Source organism: Mobula hypostoma, chromosome 12 (genome assembly GCF_963921235.1).
Source record: "Mobula hypostoma chromosome 12, sMobHyp1.1, whole genome shotgun sequence".
Classification (NCBI taxonomy): domain Eukaryota; kingdom Metazoa; phylum Chordata; class Chondrichthyes; order Myliobatiformes; family Myliobatidae; genus Mobula; species Mobula hypostoma.
The window spans coordinates 56,379,967-56,398,670 of record NC_086108.1 but is presented as its reverse complement, the minus strand read 5'-3'; the positions used below and the strand labels follow the sequence as shown (position 1 = coordinate 56,398,670).

Below are 18,704 nucleotides of genomic sequence, written 5' to 3'. Positions count from 1 at the left end.
ATTCTATTGGAATCAGTTTTACTAAGTAGTTTGGTTGCTGTCTATTTTGCCGAGCAATCCAGAGTTTATGAAATATTGCCCGTGTAGCTCTATGGTTGGTCTGATCTCTTTTTATATGTATTCAGACCACCTTAGAACATACAAAAGTGTAGCATTGGACAGGCCAATTGGCCCATGTGCTGATCTTGATATCAATTTATCCTCAATATCATATTCCTGTGTATCATCGATATCTCCCCATTCTCTTCATATTCATGTTCCTTTCTAAATTTTATTAGGGCACCATATGATGCTAGTGATGGTATCCTGTTCTGTTTTGCTCTTGCAATTACATATGCTACCAGCAGCATTTTGCTACTGCTTTGCCAAAGTCTGTGCTCCTAGTCTCCACATATTCCACTAGAATTGCCAACAGTAAGGTATAGTTTGTGGGTGGGACCACAAGTTCCACTGTAAAACAGAAGATCCCTCAGCAGCACAAAGCTACTTACCAAATAACAACGGGTGATATGAAATATCGAACTAATGGGGGAATGAACTAGATGCAATTGCTTTGAGAGTCACTGAAGACTCAACAGGCTAAATGGAGCCCTAGATCCTAAGACAATATGAAAAAAATGTAATCATGAGAATCTTAAAGGGCAAATATTTCCCATTTTCCTAAGTCAGGACACTGGACACATTTTCTCCATGTTTGCTGTCAAAAACTGCTGTCCTTTGTGCATCAGATTTATATTATAAACTTGCATACGGACATATCAATTAGGAGCAGGTGTAGGCCTCTTGCCCCTCGACTATGCTCCATTGACAAATTCAATCATGGATGACCTGATTGAAACCAAAGCTCTTGTTCATTCATGTCCATCTGCAGTAACCTTATTTCATCTCCTTATTTATCAATAATTTATTACGTCTGCCTTAAAACATTATTCAAAGACCTTGCTCTCTTTTGAGGAAGACAGTTCCAAAACCTTATGAATCTAAGGGTGAAACAGAAATCACCTTGTTTCAAGTTGCCTGTTCATTGACAATATTAGTAGAAGTGACCATCACACCGTTCAGTTTTCACACTAAGTACTTTAATGTGGCACAACAAGCATGTTAAATGTAATAAAATATGAACAGGTCTGGCAGTTTAAAACATCCATGACCTGCTGGAGACCAATAGTAGCAGAAAAAAATATACATTACCACAATCTATAATCTCATAATATTATTACTGTCCCCAGAGGATTACCTCTAGTTTAGTGAAGAATGCAGAAGTGCAGATATTACAGGAGCTGCTCCAGTAATATCTATCAGTGATGAAGTGCCAGGTTGGTTGAACTGCAAGACAGAACCATTACATGCTAGGCGACAAAGGCACCATTGTGGCGGCCCACACACGCGTGACTCGAACCGCCATTGGTTGCCACGGGCAGACACGCGGTAGTGCGTTTGGAACTACCTGCTCGCGGACCTTCTGGGGACAGTCTGACGTCACGTCTGCCCCGCGGGTTGCAGGGGCCCATGGGAGGGGAGATTTAAGCACACGATTTTGAATCAGTAAAGGCATTCTGTGTTCAGCTCTCTCTACCTCCATGTGTTTCTTTAGTAGCGCGTTTGCAAGCGACTACATTGGTGACCCCAACGTTTCAGACGACATCTGAAGCCGGCGACTCAGCAACCAGCCATGAGTTCGAGCAACTCACACAGCGCGGTCTCTCTGAAGCTCCCGACTTTCTTGGCCACTCAGCCCCACGTTTGGTTCGAGCAGGCTTGGACGACCGCACGCCATCCAAGCTCATGAATGATATGCTGGCGCTCGTGGATGGCCATAAGCCGTGCCTTTTATTTGAACAGTTGTTCCTCGAGCAAATGCCAGAGGACATTCGCCTCCTCCTCGCGAGTGAGGATTTCAGCGACCCACGCAGGGTCGCGGCTAAAGCAGACGTCCTTTGGCAGAGTGAGCAACGTGGAGCAGCCTCCATTGGCCTAGCCACGATCACGCGCCCCAAAGCCCAGGTCCCGCAACTGAAGCCCTCGAGACTCATTGGGGAAAGAGGACGAAAGTTTGGAACAATGGTGTTTCTATCACTAAAGATGGGACTCAGGCGTGCGCCGCTGCCGTCCACCATGTGCTTTTCCGGGAAACGCTGGGGCCAACCATCACTAATGGCTACGACGGCTGGCCACCGAGACAGGCTCCTGTACCTCTGGCAGCATTTCCTAGTAGACACGGGCCAATATCAGCATACTCCCCCCCTCGAACATGGACACTCGTAATGTGGTCACAGGCCCCGAACTCACCGCTGCAAATGCCACCAGTATTCGGACGTACAGCCCGCGAACTATCTCACTGCATTTCGGGTCCAGCCATTTCACTTGGACTTTCATGTTGGCAGCGGTGTCACAGCCACTACTAGGGGCAGATTTCCTACGAGCCAACTGCCTCCTGGTCGACCTAAAAGGCCGGCGTCTGGTCCACGCCAAGACGTTCCAGACTTTCCAGCTCGGAGAAGCCAAGATACTGGCCCTCCACCTGGGTTCCGTGACCCTCTCGGGTAACGGATTCGCAAGAATGTTGGCGGAATTCCCCTCCATAGTCACCCTGCAGTTCTCCACGGCCGACCCCAAGCACGGCGTGCAGCACCATATCCCCACGCAAGGACCGCCGCTGCATGCCCGAGCTCGCAGGCTCCCACCTGACAAGCTCCACCTGGCCAAGGAGGAGTTCTGTAAAATGGAAGGGATGGGAATCGTACGCCGCTCAGACAGCCCGTAGACATCCCCGCTGCACATGGTGCCCAAGTCCGCAGGAGGATGGAGGCCCTGTGGAGACTACAGAAGGCTCAACGACGCCACAACCGCCGACAGATACCCGGTACCCCACATCCAGGACTTCCCGGCGAGCCTGCACGGAGTGACCATCTTCTCGAAAATCGACCTGGTCAGGAGATACCATCAGATCCCAGTGCACCCCGACGACGTGCCCAAGACAGCCGTCATCACCCCGTTCGGCTTGTTCGAAGTCCTGAGGAAGCCTCTCGGTCTCAAGGATGCAGCCCAAACTTTCCAAAGGCTCATGGACTCAGTGGGACGCGGCCTGGATTTCATTTTCATTTACTTGGATGATATCCTGGTGGCCAGCAGTTCGCACCAAGAGCACGTGGCACATTTGCGCCAGCTCTGCCAACGCCTGAGCGACCATGGACTGGCAATCAATCCGGCGAAGTGCCAGTTCGGGCTGATGGAGATCGACTTCTTGGGCCACAGAGTCAACCGACATGGCGCAGTTCCCCTACCGGACAAGGTCCAGGCCATCTGCCAGTTCCCCAAGCCCAGCACGGTCAAGGGCCTGCAGGAGTTCGTAGGGATGGTCAACCTTTATCATCGGTTCGTGCCGGCGGCGGCACGCATCATGAGACCCTTGTTCAGCCTGATGGCCGGTGAGGCCAAAGAAGTGGCACGGGACGCAGAGTCCACGGAGGCGTTCGAGCAGGCCAAGGAGGTGCTGGCAAAGGCGGCCCTCCTAGTGCACCCGAGAGTCGATGTACCCACGGCACTCACAGTCGATGCTTCCGAGACGGCATTTGGCAGAGTCCTGGAGCAGCTCATCGAGGACCAGTGGCGACCACCCGCTTTCTTCAGCCGGCACCTACGGCCACCAGAGGTGAAGTACAGTGCTTTCGACAGAGAGTTGCTAGCGCTCTACCTGGCTGTCCAGCATTTCCGGTACTTCCTTGAGGGAAGGGAGTTCACCGTGTATATGGACCACAAGCCCCTCACCTTCGCACTGGCCAAGATATCAGACCCATGGTCGGCTCGGCAGCAGAGGCACCTGTCCTTTATTTCAGAATTCACCATGGACATCCGCCACATCGCAGGGAAGAACAACATCGTCGCCAACACACTGTCTTACCCCTGCCTCCATTCAGTAGGCATATCGTCCTCAGGAATAGACTACGCAACACTGGCAGAAGCACAATGGTCCGACACCGAGATCCCGGCTTACTGCACCACCGTTTCAGGACGCCAGTTGGAGGACGTCTCCATCGGCCGGGCAGCGGATCGACTGCTGTGCGACGTGATACCGGCAAACCCCGACCCATGGTACCAGCAGCATGGAGGCGCCGGGTGGTCGACAGGCTGCACAACCTGGCCCACCCGTCCATCTGGCGTCCATCAAGGTGGTAGCGGACAGATTCGTCTGGCACGGTTTGCGCAAATAGGGCGGACACTGGGCCAGGACCTGCGTACACTGCCAGACCGCCAAAGTCCAGCAGCACGTGAAGGCTCCCCTCCAGCAGTTCCAGCCGATGCACAGGAGGTTCCCACACATTCACGTGGACATCATCAGCCCCTTGCCAGTCTCCTGGGGTGCCAGGTATATCTTTACCATTGTAGACAGGTTCACCAGATGGTCAGAAGCTGTACCGCTCGCAGACACTTCCACTGAGTCCTGCGCCAGGACGCTCATTGCAAACTGAACCGCCAGGTTCGGCCTCCCAACGGACATCACCTCCGACAGAGGGGCGCAGTTCACGTCGGGTTTGTGGACAGACTGGCGCAGCTCCTGGGCACCCAGCTGCATCACACCACAGTGTACCATCCCCAGTCCAACGGTTTGGTAGACCGTTTCCACCGGCACCTCAAGTCAGCCCTGATGCACGCCTCAGGGACCCAACTGGACAGATGAGTTTCCCTGGGTCCTGCTGGGCATCTGCACAGCCCCCAAGGAGGACCTGGACACCTCGGCGGAATTGGTCTATGGCGCCCCTCTGACAGTCCCAGGCGAGTTCGTACCAGAGGCCCGAGGTTTGGAAGAAACTCCAGCAGCGGTACTAACGAGGCTGCGGGACAAGGTAGGGACCCTGGCACCGGTTCCGACCTCCAGGCATGGTCCCACGCCTTCCTTCACCCCTAAAGACCTCCGAGACTGTGAGTATGTTTTTATTCGCAGGGGCATGCACAGGTCACCTCTACAGCGGCCGTACGAGGGACCCTTCAAGGTGATCCGGCACAATGGACCCACGTGTGTCATGGAGGTGGGTGGCCAGGAAGAGACTTTTACAGTGGACCACCTCAAGCCGGCGCGCTTGGACATTGAGCAACCATTGAGGGTACCCGCACCGCGCTGGCGAGGCCGGCCACACAGACAGGGGGCTCCACTCCCCCGATGGATGTTTCTTGGGGGGTTGGTGTGGCGGCCCGCACACGCGGGACTCGAACCGCCATCGGGAGCCGTGGGCAGACATGCGGTAGCGCGTTTGGAACTATCCGCTCGGGACAGTCTGACATCACGTCCGCCCTGTGGGTCGCGGGGCCCATGGGAGGGGAGATTTAAGCGCGCGATTTTGAATCAGTAAAGGCATTCTGCGTTCAGCTCTCTCTGCCTCCGTGTGTTTCTTTAGTAGCTCGTTTGCGCGCGACTACACCATGCATAGGTACAGCTAAGCTATCCTATAGCCAACAGATCATATCAAAACATTGTTATGCATTGATGGCCAAATCCTCAATACAAATAAATACATTTTAAAAAGTTACATTGACAGACCATCTCATTGCAGCTGATGGTCCAAATGGAGTATCTGTAGAGAAACATGCCTCAGTAGAAATTAATTGCAAAAGCCGCCTTAAATTTTAATATGCTCATAGAAACTTCACTGCTGCAGAAGTCAGTTGCCATTCAAATTCATCTGGTTCCCTCTTGACCAATCTACATGGCACTATTCCTTGTTTTTTCCTCCCATGACCTAGAAAACTATCTTCCCTTAACTGTCTATCCAATTGCCATTTAAGGCCCTTAATTCAGGATGTTGAGCAATAATACAGCCCCATTATGCAGTAAGATTATGGCAGATCCAGTGTTGGCTTTAACATCACTTTTCCACTGTTTGCCCAGAATGCCTTTGATCCTTTGTAGTTTTAATGTTGGTCAGTCCCTACCATGATTCTGTTCAGTAACTCCATCTTCAGAACTCTGAGGCACAGAATTTATGACCCTCACAGAAGAGAAGCTGGTAATCGTAAAATTCTACTTTCAGGAGAAAATGGGTAAAGTTGTAGCTGATGTCTCTCTTTATTCCTCTTTTTTTTCCATTTCATCACCGCTCCTCACAACATTTCAAAGTAAAATTTATTATCAGAGTACATACATGTCATCACATACAACCCTGAAATCCTGTCTCAAACTGGATCCCACCATCAAGCGTGTCTTTCCCTGCCCCCCACTTTTTGCTTTCTGCAGGGATCACTCCCGACCCGACTCCCTTGTCCATTCGTCCCTCCCACTGATCTCCCTCCTGACACTTATCCTTGTAAGCGGAACAAGTGCTACACCTGCCCCTACACCTCCTCCCTCACTACCATTCAGGGCCCCAAACAGTCCTTCCAGGTGAGGCAACACTTGGCCTGTGAGTATGTTGGGGCCATATACTATGTCTGGTGCTTCTGGTGTGGGTCCTGTATATCGGTGAGGCCTGACATAGATTGGGGGACCACTTCACTGAACACCTATGCTCTGTCTGCCAGAAGAAGAGGGGTCTCCCAGTGGTTACCCACTTTAGTTCCATTTCCAATTCCTGTTCTGATGTGTCTATCCATGGCCTCCTCTACTGTCGCAATTAGGCCACACTCAGTTTGGAGGAACAACACCTTGTATTTCATCTGGGTAGCCTCCAGCCTGATGGCATGAACATCGATTTCTCAAACTTCCGGTAATGTTGCCCCTCCTTCACCATTCTCCATCCTCTTTTTGTTCTCTCACCTTATCTCTTTGCCTGCCCATTGCCTCCCTCTGGTGCTCCTCCCCCCTTTTCTTTCTTTCTTCCATGGCCTGCTGTCCTCTCCTATTAGATTCCCCATTCTCCAGCCCTGTATCTTTTTTACCAATCAACTTCCCATCTCTTTACTTCATCCCTCCCTTCTCGGTTTCACCCATCACCTTGTGTTTTTCTCTCTCCCCTCTTCCCACCATTTAAATCTACTCATCTTTTTTTTTCTCTCCAGTCCTGCCAAAAGGTCTCGGCCCGAAAGATCGACTGTACTTTTTTCTATAGATGCTGTATGGCCTGCTGAGTGCCTCCAGTATTTTGTCTGTGCTGCTTTGATTTCCAGCAACTGCAGATTTTCTCTTGACTCTGATTCTTTATCTCTGGGCATACTTAACAGTAACTAAACAGGGTCAATGGACAACAGACTCTGCAAATACAAACGTATAAATAAATAGCAATAAGTAACAAGATAAGAAGTCCTAAAAGTGAGACCATGGGTTGTGGGAACACCGGAAGCAGAATGAGTGTGATTATCTCCTTTTGTTGCAAAAGTTAATGCAAACTTTGGCCCTCTTTTAATTTTAAGGAAAAGAAATGCATTATATATTGAAATCTGCAAAGAGCGAGTTGGCAATGATCGCTACATTGAAAGGATGGCACAAACATTCACTGGAGCACAAAAAGCTAAAGATGTTCAGTGTGACAAAATTAACACCAAAGAGAAAGGTAAATTAAAACAAACTAGCCATTTTCACTTAAAACTCTAGTTAAAATATTTTGTTGCTTGATGCAGGATACCTCCAAATTTGAAGAACATAAAAAATGATATGAATTAAGCCAGACTTCTGGTTTGAAACTGTACTAAACAAGGAAAAAATGTAAAGGTGTTTGGTAACTTTTATATTGTGGGATAGTGTAGATGATTTTGAATCTTCAGCATAGCTTACATCTCTCCTAATTTTAGATACAATTAAAAATTCAGAGAATATGAAAACTGGATACTGATTTTCCCTAACGAATATTATACTGTCTTGTAAATTCAGAATTGTTTCTACTTGAATTGACTTTTCGAAGGAGAGACCATGAGGAGGGGATGTTCATCTGACAATGTATTAAGAACTGTGGACACTTATCAATGTTAGCTAGGCCCTCAAAGTTCTAATAATATGGTGGGGAGATGGGATACTCTGTTACAGGTAAGCACATTCACTGGTTTAGTGAGTGAGACAGAAGACACTGATTACAGATGAGTGCATTAACCATTTAATTACAAACAGTAAAACATTCAACCAAACATTTGATTCAAACAAGTACTCGCCTAAGCCACCCCAAGTTGCATAAACTACAACACTAAACATTCAGTAACACTCAAACTCAACAGGCATTTCATTAAGTCTTCCCAAGTTACACAACTAAACATTCAATAGATATTTATCTAAGTGTGTGTGTGGGCCCTCCTATATTTGCAGCATACTTTCCCAATGATTTTTCAGCACTGCTTGCGGCCTCAGTGTGAAGAGGAGTCCTCGGAGATGAAAGAAAGCCAGTGAGTCTCTTGCACGTGCTATTCTTATACCCCTGAAGCGCCCAGAACCGGGCACTGGTGCTATTGTGCACAAAGCAACCACCAGGAAAGAGCTACTGCATCCCGACAATTAGCAATGTGAAAGTGGTTTTCGATTGACAAGTAAACCAACACTACATATCACAAGCAGAATATTCACCCCTATCAGCTAGGTAACAATAAAAAAAAACTGGACTGCCCACGAAGTAGATTTTGGGCGCTTGGACAATGCAAATAAGGAATTTGGAACCTGTATGATTCTGTGATTGCAGGATTTATTTGCATGGCTGAACATAAGAATGTTAGGTCTATGTGGATGTATAGATGCCCTTAGAGTGAATGTTTGAGACATAATTGACAGCAGTTTATTATCATATAAAACAATAAACAATATTCAAATATTCTGCAGGTTGTAACTTTTAGAAGTGATATGTTGCTTAAGCAGGAGCCAGTGTAAGTTAATAGGCACAAGACTGAAAGATGAATGAGATTTGCTGTGGGTTAGAGCATAGACAAAAACTGTGGATAACTTCAAATTTATTCAGATCATCTCAAACTCACTGTTTTGGAGAAAGAAACAAAATTAATGTTATAGATCCATGAACCATTTTTAAAAATTGAAACATTTCTCGCCAAATGTGACCTGACATGCTGAATACACCTCAAGTTCAGCTTTCCAGAATCTGCATCATTTTGCTTTTTAGTATCCATTTATCTAAATTAGAGGGCAGTGAGGAGGAATAGTAAATCTAGAAGAAATTATATTCTGAAACACTGTCCAGTTATGTCAATTCATGAGGAATTTTGCTGTTGCTGACTAGCAAATGTTTAAGAGAAAAAGAAAACATAAATTCAAAATTAGTATAATTGTGGTTATAATATGTATCCTAATCAATGCAAAAGTGGAACCTCTACCGCAGTATGTTAGACTCGTGTTTCTTACTTCTGGATAATTAAGCTAGAAATTACTATAAGAACTCAAATATGGATGCCATGAAAAACATTGTGAAGTGCACTTTACAAGTTAATTCCTCTTTTGTGACACCAAGCTATAAAATTGATGAAAAGGAATATTCAAAATTGTAAGATTGACCTTTTAAATTTTACTATGGAAAGCCATGAATAACAAAGATGTAACCTTGGCAGATTCTAAGCACATATCTTGTGAATTTTGGATGACCTGTGTAAATTTAAAGCTATCCAAAACTTGTTTTTGTTCTAAACTCCACCAAGTCCCATTCAGTTTTCAGTCTTGTGCTTACTGCTACAATAGGATCTGCTTAAGCAACATCTAAAAAAAATTAACACCCATTTTAATTCCTTCTATTGTTTGCACTTTCCTATATCTACTTAGTTTCAGCAGTCCTACAACTCCTGACATATTTACACTTTTAATTCTGTACCTTCAGCTGCCAAATTCCTAAATGCTAGAATTCCTGCTTTATCTCTCCACTACTTATTCCTCCATTAAAGTGCTTCTTAAATCCTACCTCCTTGACTAAGCTTTTGGTTATCTACTCTAATATCCCCTTCTGTGACTTGGCAATAATTTTTGTGATTTTTGTTTTGCTATTTCAAATATACTCCATAAATGGAAATGGTTATACTAAAGTTTAAGATCATTCTTAACCGTTACATTTAGTAACTTTGGTTATGCAATTGCATGATGAGGCAGTACAGTGATTCACACGTTGCCTACTTGTACACATATTCTTAACAACTTCCTGAGAAAGGGAAAGTTGTTAACTTAATTCTGTATTCTCAGCTAGATTACTTTTTATAAGATCTTGAGGATCTGCAGTGTTTTGCATGCAATATAGTAATAAATCCTCTCTAGCATTTAGTGCTAGAGGTTTGTAGAGGAAAGAGTAAAGGTTAGTTGAGAACTTATGAGACTCTCAGGCTGAACATGGAGGATGTTTCCTCTATAGGACCAGAGGGCACAGCTTCAGACTAGCAGGGTGTCCATTTAGAACAGAGATGAAGAGGAATTTCTTTGGCCAGAGGGTAGTGAATCTGTGGAATTCAATGCCTCAGGCAATTGCGGAGGCAAAGTCACCGAGTATACTTAAAGTGGAGGTTGATAGGTTTTTGATTAGTCAAGACATCAAAGGTTATGGGGAGATGTCAGAAGAATAGGGTTGAGAGCAATAATGTAGGATCATAAGACATAGGAGCAGAATTAGGCCATTCATCCCACTGAGTCTGCTCCACCATTCCATCATGACTGATTCCGGATCTACTCAACCCCATACACCTGCCTTCTCGCCATATCCTTTGATACCCTGACTGATCAGGAAACTTTCACCTTAAATATACACATGGACTCCACTGCAGTCTATGGCAAAGCATTCACAGATTTATAACTCTCTGGCTAAAAAAAAACCCTCCTTACTTCTGTTCTAAAGGATCACCCCTCAATTTTGAGGCTGTGCCCTCTAGTTCTGGACACCCCCACCATAGGAAACATCCTCTCCACATCCACCCTATCTAGTCATTTCAACATTCGGTAGGTTTCAATGAGATCCCCCGGCATTCTTCTAAATTCCAGTGAGTACAGGCTCAAGGCTGCCAATCGCTCCTCATATGTTAACCCCTTCATCGTAGGAATCATCCTCGTGAACCTCCTCTGGACTCTTTCTAATGACAACACATCTTTTCTGAGATATGGGGCCTAAAACTGTTGACATTACTCCAAGTGCAGCCTGACTAATGTCTTATAAAGGCTCAGCATTATCTTCTTGCTTTTATATTCTATTCCCCTTGAAATAAATGCCAACATTGCATTTGCCTCCTTTACCACAGACTCAACCTGTAAATTAACCTTTTGGGAGTCTTGCATGAGGACTCCTAAGTCCCTCTGCATCTCTGATGTTTGAACCTTCTCCCCATTTAGATAATAGTCCACACTATTGTTCCTTTTACCAAAATGTATTATACATTTCCCAACACTGCATTCCATCTGCCACGTTTTTGCCCTTTCTTCTAATTTGTCTGTCTTGCTGCAATTGCATTGCTTCCTCAGCACTACCTACCCCTGCACCTATCTTCATATCATCTGCAAACTTTGCCACAAAGCTATCAATTCTATTATCCAAATCATTGACAAAAATGTGAAAAGCACCAGTCCTAATACTGACCCCTGAGGAACACTAGTCACAGGCAGCCAACCAGAAAAGGCCCCTTTTATTTCCACTAGCTGCCTCCTGCCTGTTAGCCATTCCACTATCCGCGTCAGTATCTTTCCTGTAACGCCTCTGGATTTTATCTTGTTAAGCAACTTTTTGTGTTGCACCTTATCAAATGCCTTCTGAAAATTCAAGTAAATGAAATCCACAGCCTCTCCTTTGTCCACCCTGCTTGTAACTTCCTCGAAGAAGTCCCAACAGATTTGTCAGGCAGGATTTCCCTTTACAGAAACCATGCTGACTTTGACTTATTATATCGTTAGTCTTCAAGTACCTCGAAACTTCATCCTTAATAATATCAGCCATGATGAAATTGCAGAGAAATCTTGCTGGGCTGAATGGCCTATTTCTGTTCCTTTGTCTTATGGTCTTAACAGCAGTCGGTTTAAGTCTTCACAATGGTAGGTTAAGGTGTTTAAGTTGGTTCAGTGTGGTAGGTTGAGGTGTTTAAGTTGGTTGTGTGTGTGTGTGTGTGTGTGTGTGTTATTAAGGCAAGTTCTGGTTAAAGTTTATTGTTTTGGCAATATGCATATCCTGGTTGAATGAGTGAGGCCTCTGTCAGTCAGGGTCAACCATGAATGTTGCCTCTTAGCTGTCTAGGTATGCAAGCCTGGGCAGTATGATATGGGAGCAAGCTGTTGCCGTTGTAGCAAGCTCCCCGTCTCCATGCGTCGGATGAACCCAAAGGAACAGCAGAAACCAATACTGTCTGGATCCAGCAGCGTTGCAGGAGTTGTCAGTCAGCGTTGGTCTCAGCGTAGGGCTGCCTTAGGAACCCCAGCTCTGTATTTTACTCCCGAAGCCTTCCCCATGGGCTGGGAATAGCCACAAGGCAGCGGAGGTTTGAGATCAGAGTTTTCCTTCTTCTAGTTGAGCTGTCAACCACAGCTGATGAGCCCCATCTGACTGAAACCCTGGGTATAATAGCTATGAAAATTAGCTTTTTGCAGAAGCAATACATTACATGATGACAAACATAAAGAACAAAACTTAAAATAAAACTTAAACTTTAAATAAGATAAATTATTTTCACAACAGAATAAACAAAAATAAACCTAACAATGTGTGAAATGCTACAAGCAATAGTTAGATCCTACTCAAATTGTTTACCAGCAATATTAACCGCTTATACCTAATAGGATACAGGTTTTCTTTATTCACAAAATGCATCTCCTAGAAATGAGTGTAACTTCCTTTATGAGGTATAGTTACACTTCACATTGACCTGATATATCATTTGAAAATCATCAAGGAAATGTGCGTGATCTTAATATAATATAATAGTTGTCCATTATGTCTGACAATGACAGAAACCTGTTCGGGAGAGTTTTTAAAGTGAAAAAGGCATTGCACTGGCGCAGTTCCACCCTCTCGACCTTGGAAGTCCGTGTCCAGTGGTATGTGTAGTTGTCACAAACTGATTGTAGTGGATAACCATGATTTCTTCTGTGCCTTGTCATGCCCTTTGCTCTCCACAAAGCATTGCAGAACCAGCTTCCAGGTCATTGGATCTCACTGTTGATCTTAAACACCCAGTCTGCTGGAGGTGACTTCACATGCTAGAACAGGTATGTCTCTATCTCACTAGGGTATGAGACCCACCGGCTACCCTCGCCTGGTTTAGCCCGCCTGTCAAAGCAGTGTACCACGGTGTGGCCACTGTTGTATGCAAGCATTTCCATGAAGCCACAGGTGAGAGTTGAGTGTCCAGTGGGGACCAAAGGTGAGTGAGCTTCCCCCAGATTGGACACAACAAGTCCTTCTCCATAGGTGTTACCCCTCCCTGGACAACCCATACACCTCAAATATATGATAAGATGCAAATTAATCAATCATGTGGAGAAGGGGCTGGGGAGTTTAAATATCGTGAATTTCAACTCTTGAGATTACATGCATTTCTTACTCACCCCACATCCTCCCAGTCATGCCAAAGCCTGCTCCCAGTTGTTTATATCAGCATAATTTCTTTCTATGTTTGAAAAGCCAGTTGTGGTGTCTAAATGATGATTTGATAAACTACACCGCTTGTTCCCTTTACTTTCCAGCTGTTATGGCAACAACATGGGACCTATATGATAGCGTTAAAGAAAGAGAACCACATGAAGACTCTTCCTTCAGTAAAATGAAACTGAAAAAGAATTTGTCAAAACCACAGATTAATTTAGACAAAACACTCACTCGAACTTTATCAGCTCTAAGTACTTTAGGATTAGGTAAGTATGCAGTTATTAAACTGTCTACTGAATAGAGATAATTTCAACTGGTATTCCTCAGTAAAGTTTCCTGGATTTACGCACCAGGTCATCGTGATTTCCTACCTTCTTGTTTGTTTACTTGGTTAATACAATGTAGAAGGATGCAGTTTGGTCCATAGGTCCCCTGCTAGCTTCATGTACAAGAATTCTATTAGTCGCATTTCTGCTCTCTTTATTTTACTATAGCCTTTCTACTTTTTTCCCCACAATGTCCAATATTACCTCACTAAATTATTATGCCATTTATCTCTGTTTAAGCTTCATCTGCAGTAGCCAATTAAAGTTGTTGGATGAAACTGAAGCATCCAGAAGATACCCATGTTGTCACTGGGGAGAATGTGCAAACTCACATTGTACTGGAAAGTGACCACTTTAAAAAATTATACTAATTGGCATTTGTTCATTTTCATTTTCTGTACTGTTTGAACTTGGCTGATGGTACATGTGTCTACTGAATAGAGAACTCTATTGAAGTTCGCTTGCCACTTGGAAAATCTGAAGAGTCCATTCTGGGCAGTTTAAAAAGAAGCCGGCTTCAGACTTGTTGATGTCATTTGATGGTCGCTCTACTGCTGAAGCGATTAGGATTTTAACATGAGATTTTGCATTAGTGTAATATTTGTTTCTTGCCTTCTGGCATGATTTTCAGCTTCACTGATCAGAATTTGACTGTCTTAATTTACTCAGAATAGTAACCAATTCCCCTGAAACTGCACTATTTAAAGGGCCAGTCACACTCAAACAACTTTTCTGTCAGGATATTCCATAGCACTCCTTGATTTCAATGATAAGTCAAAACATTAATCACATAATTATGATTTGATCTTTTCTTGCATCTTAACTGTTTTTCTGCAATCAAAACCTATTTCCAATGGGTATTTGTCCAGTGGATGGCATGACATAGGGATAACTTGCAGTTAGGGAGACCACTTTAAAGAAGGCGTTGTAGGGTTCATCACTCCTAATCTAATCTATCATTGTTCCTAAATGTGGTTATTTAGGGCCAATGTCTATGCAGGATAAGCTTTACCAATGTGATCCTCATTACGATCTGTGACTTTTTGCAATTTCAAGTAAAAGCTCACATATGTGGATTTTCTCACAGTTAAAATCCAGGCCAGATCCCAGCCTTGGAATCATTCCAGGCCACTGCTGCTGATCTATGCCTCTTCTCTGTTTGAGGTCACTGTTTCATCACGGAAAGACTCCCAAGCTGTAAACTCAGGAAGGGAAGACTTCACCTACTTTCTCTGTAACTCAGTGGATGAGACAGATCAGACATAAGGATTCCTTAGCATATACAGAGGGTTTCAGGCACTGATTATGCTTATGTAGGAAAGTCACTTCTAATGGTGAAGTTCCAAGTAATTTCCTGTCTGGAATACCTAGCTGTTGACTTGCACTACCTCCAATAAAAGCACTAGGTGGAACTTTGGTAAAGGGCATCAGTGTGCAGCTCTGTGCATTTGTAATACTCTAAGGTTAGAGCAGGAATAGGAATTAGAATTAAAATGTTGTGCCACCAGGGAGTTCCACTTTTGGTAGATGGAATGGAGTTGCTTGATGAAGCAGTCCCCCATTTTACAACAGCTGTCACCAATGTAGAGGAGGTCACAATGGGAGCACTGGATACAGTAGATGACCCCGGCTCCCTTTAATTTCACTTTATTTTTGTAAGTCATAAATTTCATGATACAGTATGACAAAAAGATCATTGTAATAATCTAGAAACTGCTCTTAAGTGTCTTGTTTCCCATTTGTCTGTTATTTTATTAACCTTTGCTGGTTTTATTATAGAAAGCAGTGGATAATAATATGTTTTTAAATGTTATGGATGACCTGACAAAGTTAAGAAAGTGTGTGCATTTCTTGAGGCTTTGTGACTTGATGACTGAACCAAGCTGGCTACTAAACTTTGCAGTAAATCAAAATTAACATTTTGACATCTAGAGTATCTGCTGTGCTTACAGAAAGCAGATCCACTTCATCTGGGGACTCAGAAAGTTTTGTCACAGTCCAAGCCGTGGAAGAAACGGAGCAGGACCTGGAAGAAATTTTTAAGAATGAGAAATTGAAACAAGATTTATTTATTATGGAGCGTGTCATTATGGAGAATATTTTCCAGCCTAAGCTTGCTGCTTATCGACAGCTACCTATAATACCTGGTAAAATTTAACATTTAAGAAACATTATATCTTACAACTTTGTAAACAGAAAAAGTGCCTCACATCCATTCTCCCAGTGTCTTGTTCATGTAATCCAAAATTTTTAGATAATGAGGATACGGAGTCCTCTTTTACTGTCATTAAGTAATGCATGCATTAAGAAATGATACAATATTCCTCCAGTGTGATATCACAGAAACACAGGACAGACCAAGACTGAAAAACTAACAAAAACCACATAATTATAACATATAGTTACAACAGTGCAACAACACCATAACTTGATGAAGAACAGGCCATGGCACAGTAAAAAACGTTCAAAGTCTCTCGAAAGTCCCACATCTCACGCAGACGGGAGAAAGAAGAAAACTCTCCCTGCCATGCCTGACCACAGTCCGACTCTGAGTCGTCCGAAAACTTCGAGCTCTGATCAGCCCTCCGACACCGAGTACCGAGTGCCATCTCTGCTGAACGGTTCGACCTCAGCCTTGGTTGCCAGCAGCAGGCAAAGCCGGGGATTTTGGGGCCTTCCCTCCTGAGATTCTCCATCGCACAGTAGCAGTGGCAGCGAACTGGGCATTTCAGAAATTTCCAGATGTTCCTCTGTGCCTTCTCACATCTGTCTCCATCAGATCAGAATTGTGCACAGTACCCTATTTAACAAATACGATATCATTTCACCGGAGAGCTGCGCGCACTGCGTCGCACCGCCATCTTCTCCTCCCACCTGCTGCTTTCGCTATTTTATGTTTGAAGTATGTATTCTTTCTTTTAAAAGATGCTTAGATCTTGGCCTTAAGTATTCCCAGTGACAATATCTTAGTTTTTGCATCGACTGTTTTCTCCAGTCTCTTGGTTACAATTTAAAATTGACCCTTCATCATTGAGTCAGAAACAGTTGTATCCTCGATATAATTGTTGTAAAAACAGCATCCATAGATTCATTTTATAATGAATCTGGATGAAGAATAATCATTGACACCTTTTTAAAAATGTAGCTTGTACCTTCTCACCAAGTGACAGGATGTGCACTTGCAAAATATATAAAACAACTTGCAATTATACAGAATCTTTAATGCAGCAAAACAAAATTTGATGCCAAGTCTCACATTGGGGCATCTTCTCTATACCCTGCTGAACAAACTTTAAGTCACGGTTCAACATTATCCCCTAAGCATATCAGGTAGCAAGTACTAAGCAGATCTCTTAATAATGTATCTGGAGGTTCTGTCTTCAGCAGTACCTTGATAGCTTATGTTTTCAGAGGGGATATTTCAGTGCTTCTCAGAGACATTTAAAAACACTGAGAGACATGATTTAAGTACATAGAAAGAAAATTTAATTTAAAATCACTTTAAACTACTGTTAAATGATTGAAATATAAATATATCACAAAGTAAAGTTTGAAACAAGCTTAGCTAAACTTACAACTTAATTAGAGGTTGCTGATTTCATTCAAATGAATTATGCTGCACATAGTTGAAATAAAGTTAAGAGGGCAGCGAAGAAGTGTATCCAACCACTTGGCTCAGGTGATTACCAAATTCCTGCAAATTTAATAAATACACCCAAGAACAGAGGAGTTGTGCCTGCATCTGCAGAACCATAGCTAATCATCAGTTTGATCAGGCTCAATTAAATACAGAGATTCCTCTCAATGAAGCACCTTAAATCAGATTAATATTTTACGTGCGATCCCTCAGAGCTTCTTTGATGAAGGCTTCCAAGATATCAAGTGATCTTTAGTACATATTTCCAAAACTTTTCAACAGTTAGGTGACTGATATTTACATATTTTTCTTTTTATTTCCTCATTAGGTAATGTCTTCTATGTCTTAATATTTAATCCTTGATATTACCTAGATCCAGATGCAACACCTAATGCTGAAGAAGAGGTGGTAGACACCATAACGATGTTGGATATGACGAGTCCAAGATTGCAGCCACTCTGGGCCTTTACATGTAGGCTCACCAAGGGACATAACGTTAGCTGCATGGTCTGGAACAAACACAATTTGGTGAGGAATCTTATGGGGATGCCAAAATATGTTATTCCTAACCATCAGAGTAACAGTGTACAATTAAAGGCATAACTTCGTTAATGTGGCGACTTTGAAATTTAATCCTGCTTGAAATTGTGATTATTAACATGGGCTGTATGAAACTGGTGCTGGCAGCTGAATATAGTGTGGCAATCATTCTGCTAACACTACTCAGACTGCATATCGACAATGTACCATTTGGGATTCAGTGGGAAATTAGCTGATGTAGGAAACCAATGCTACTTAAAGGCAGCTTGCATCATTTAAAATTAGGGATGAAAATTATTGTTTAGACGGAAATGGCTGCAAGCCCATTTTTAGGAAGGGCTTCCACATTTTTTTAACTTTGGCTTGAAGACCACAACTAGATGGTAGAGAAGAGAGATCATGTTCCTTGGGATGAAACAGATCTGTAGTGTTTGTGGCAGATTAGTTCCATAAAAAGATTTTAAATAAGGACCTTTATTTAACAATTAAAAATTAGCTACTTGAATCATTCCAGTGTGTGTCCAGACATCTACAAAACTACCTAATTAAACATGGTGAATGATACCAGTTAGGCACAAATTAACCAAACATCATCAACTGACATGGTCCCAGGACAAAATATCCTGAATCTTGGGATGTTAAAGAGAAAATGACTGAGGAGAAAGTAGTTGATTTATTTATGATTTTCCAAACTACCCCAAATTCTGAAATGAAAATCCTCAAATGTAACATCTCTGTTCAAAAAAA

General features: G+C 43.5%; 1 protein-coding gene across 1 annotated transcript in view; it reads left to right on the top strand.

Moving 5' to 3' along the window:
- dnai4 (dynein axonemal intermediate chain 4) overlaps positions 1 to 18,704 on the top strand; it is a 96,776-nt gene that overhangs the window by 36,044 nt on the left and 42,028 nt on the right. The window contains exons 6-9 of the mRNA XM_063064950.1: positions 7,342 to 7,481; positions 13,553 to 13,720; positions 15,733 to 15,927; positions 17,791 to 17,945. Coding sequence (XP_062921020.1) covers positions 7,342 to 7,481; positions 13,553 to 13,720; positions 15,733 to 15,927; positions 17,791 to 17,945 — 658 coding nt within the window. The remainder of the gene's footprint in view (positions 1 to 7,341; positions 7,482 to 13,552; positions 13,721 to 15,732; positions 15,928 to 17,790; positions 17,946 to 18,704) is intronic.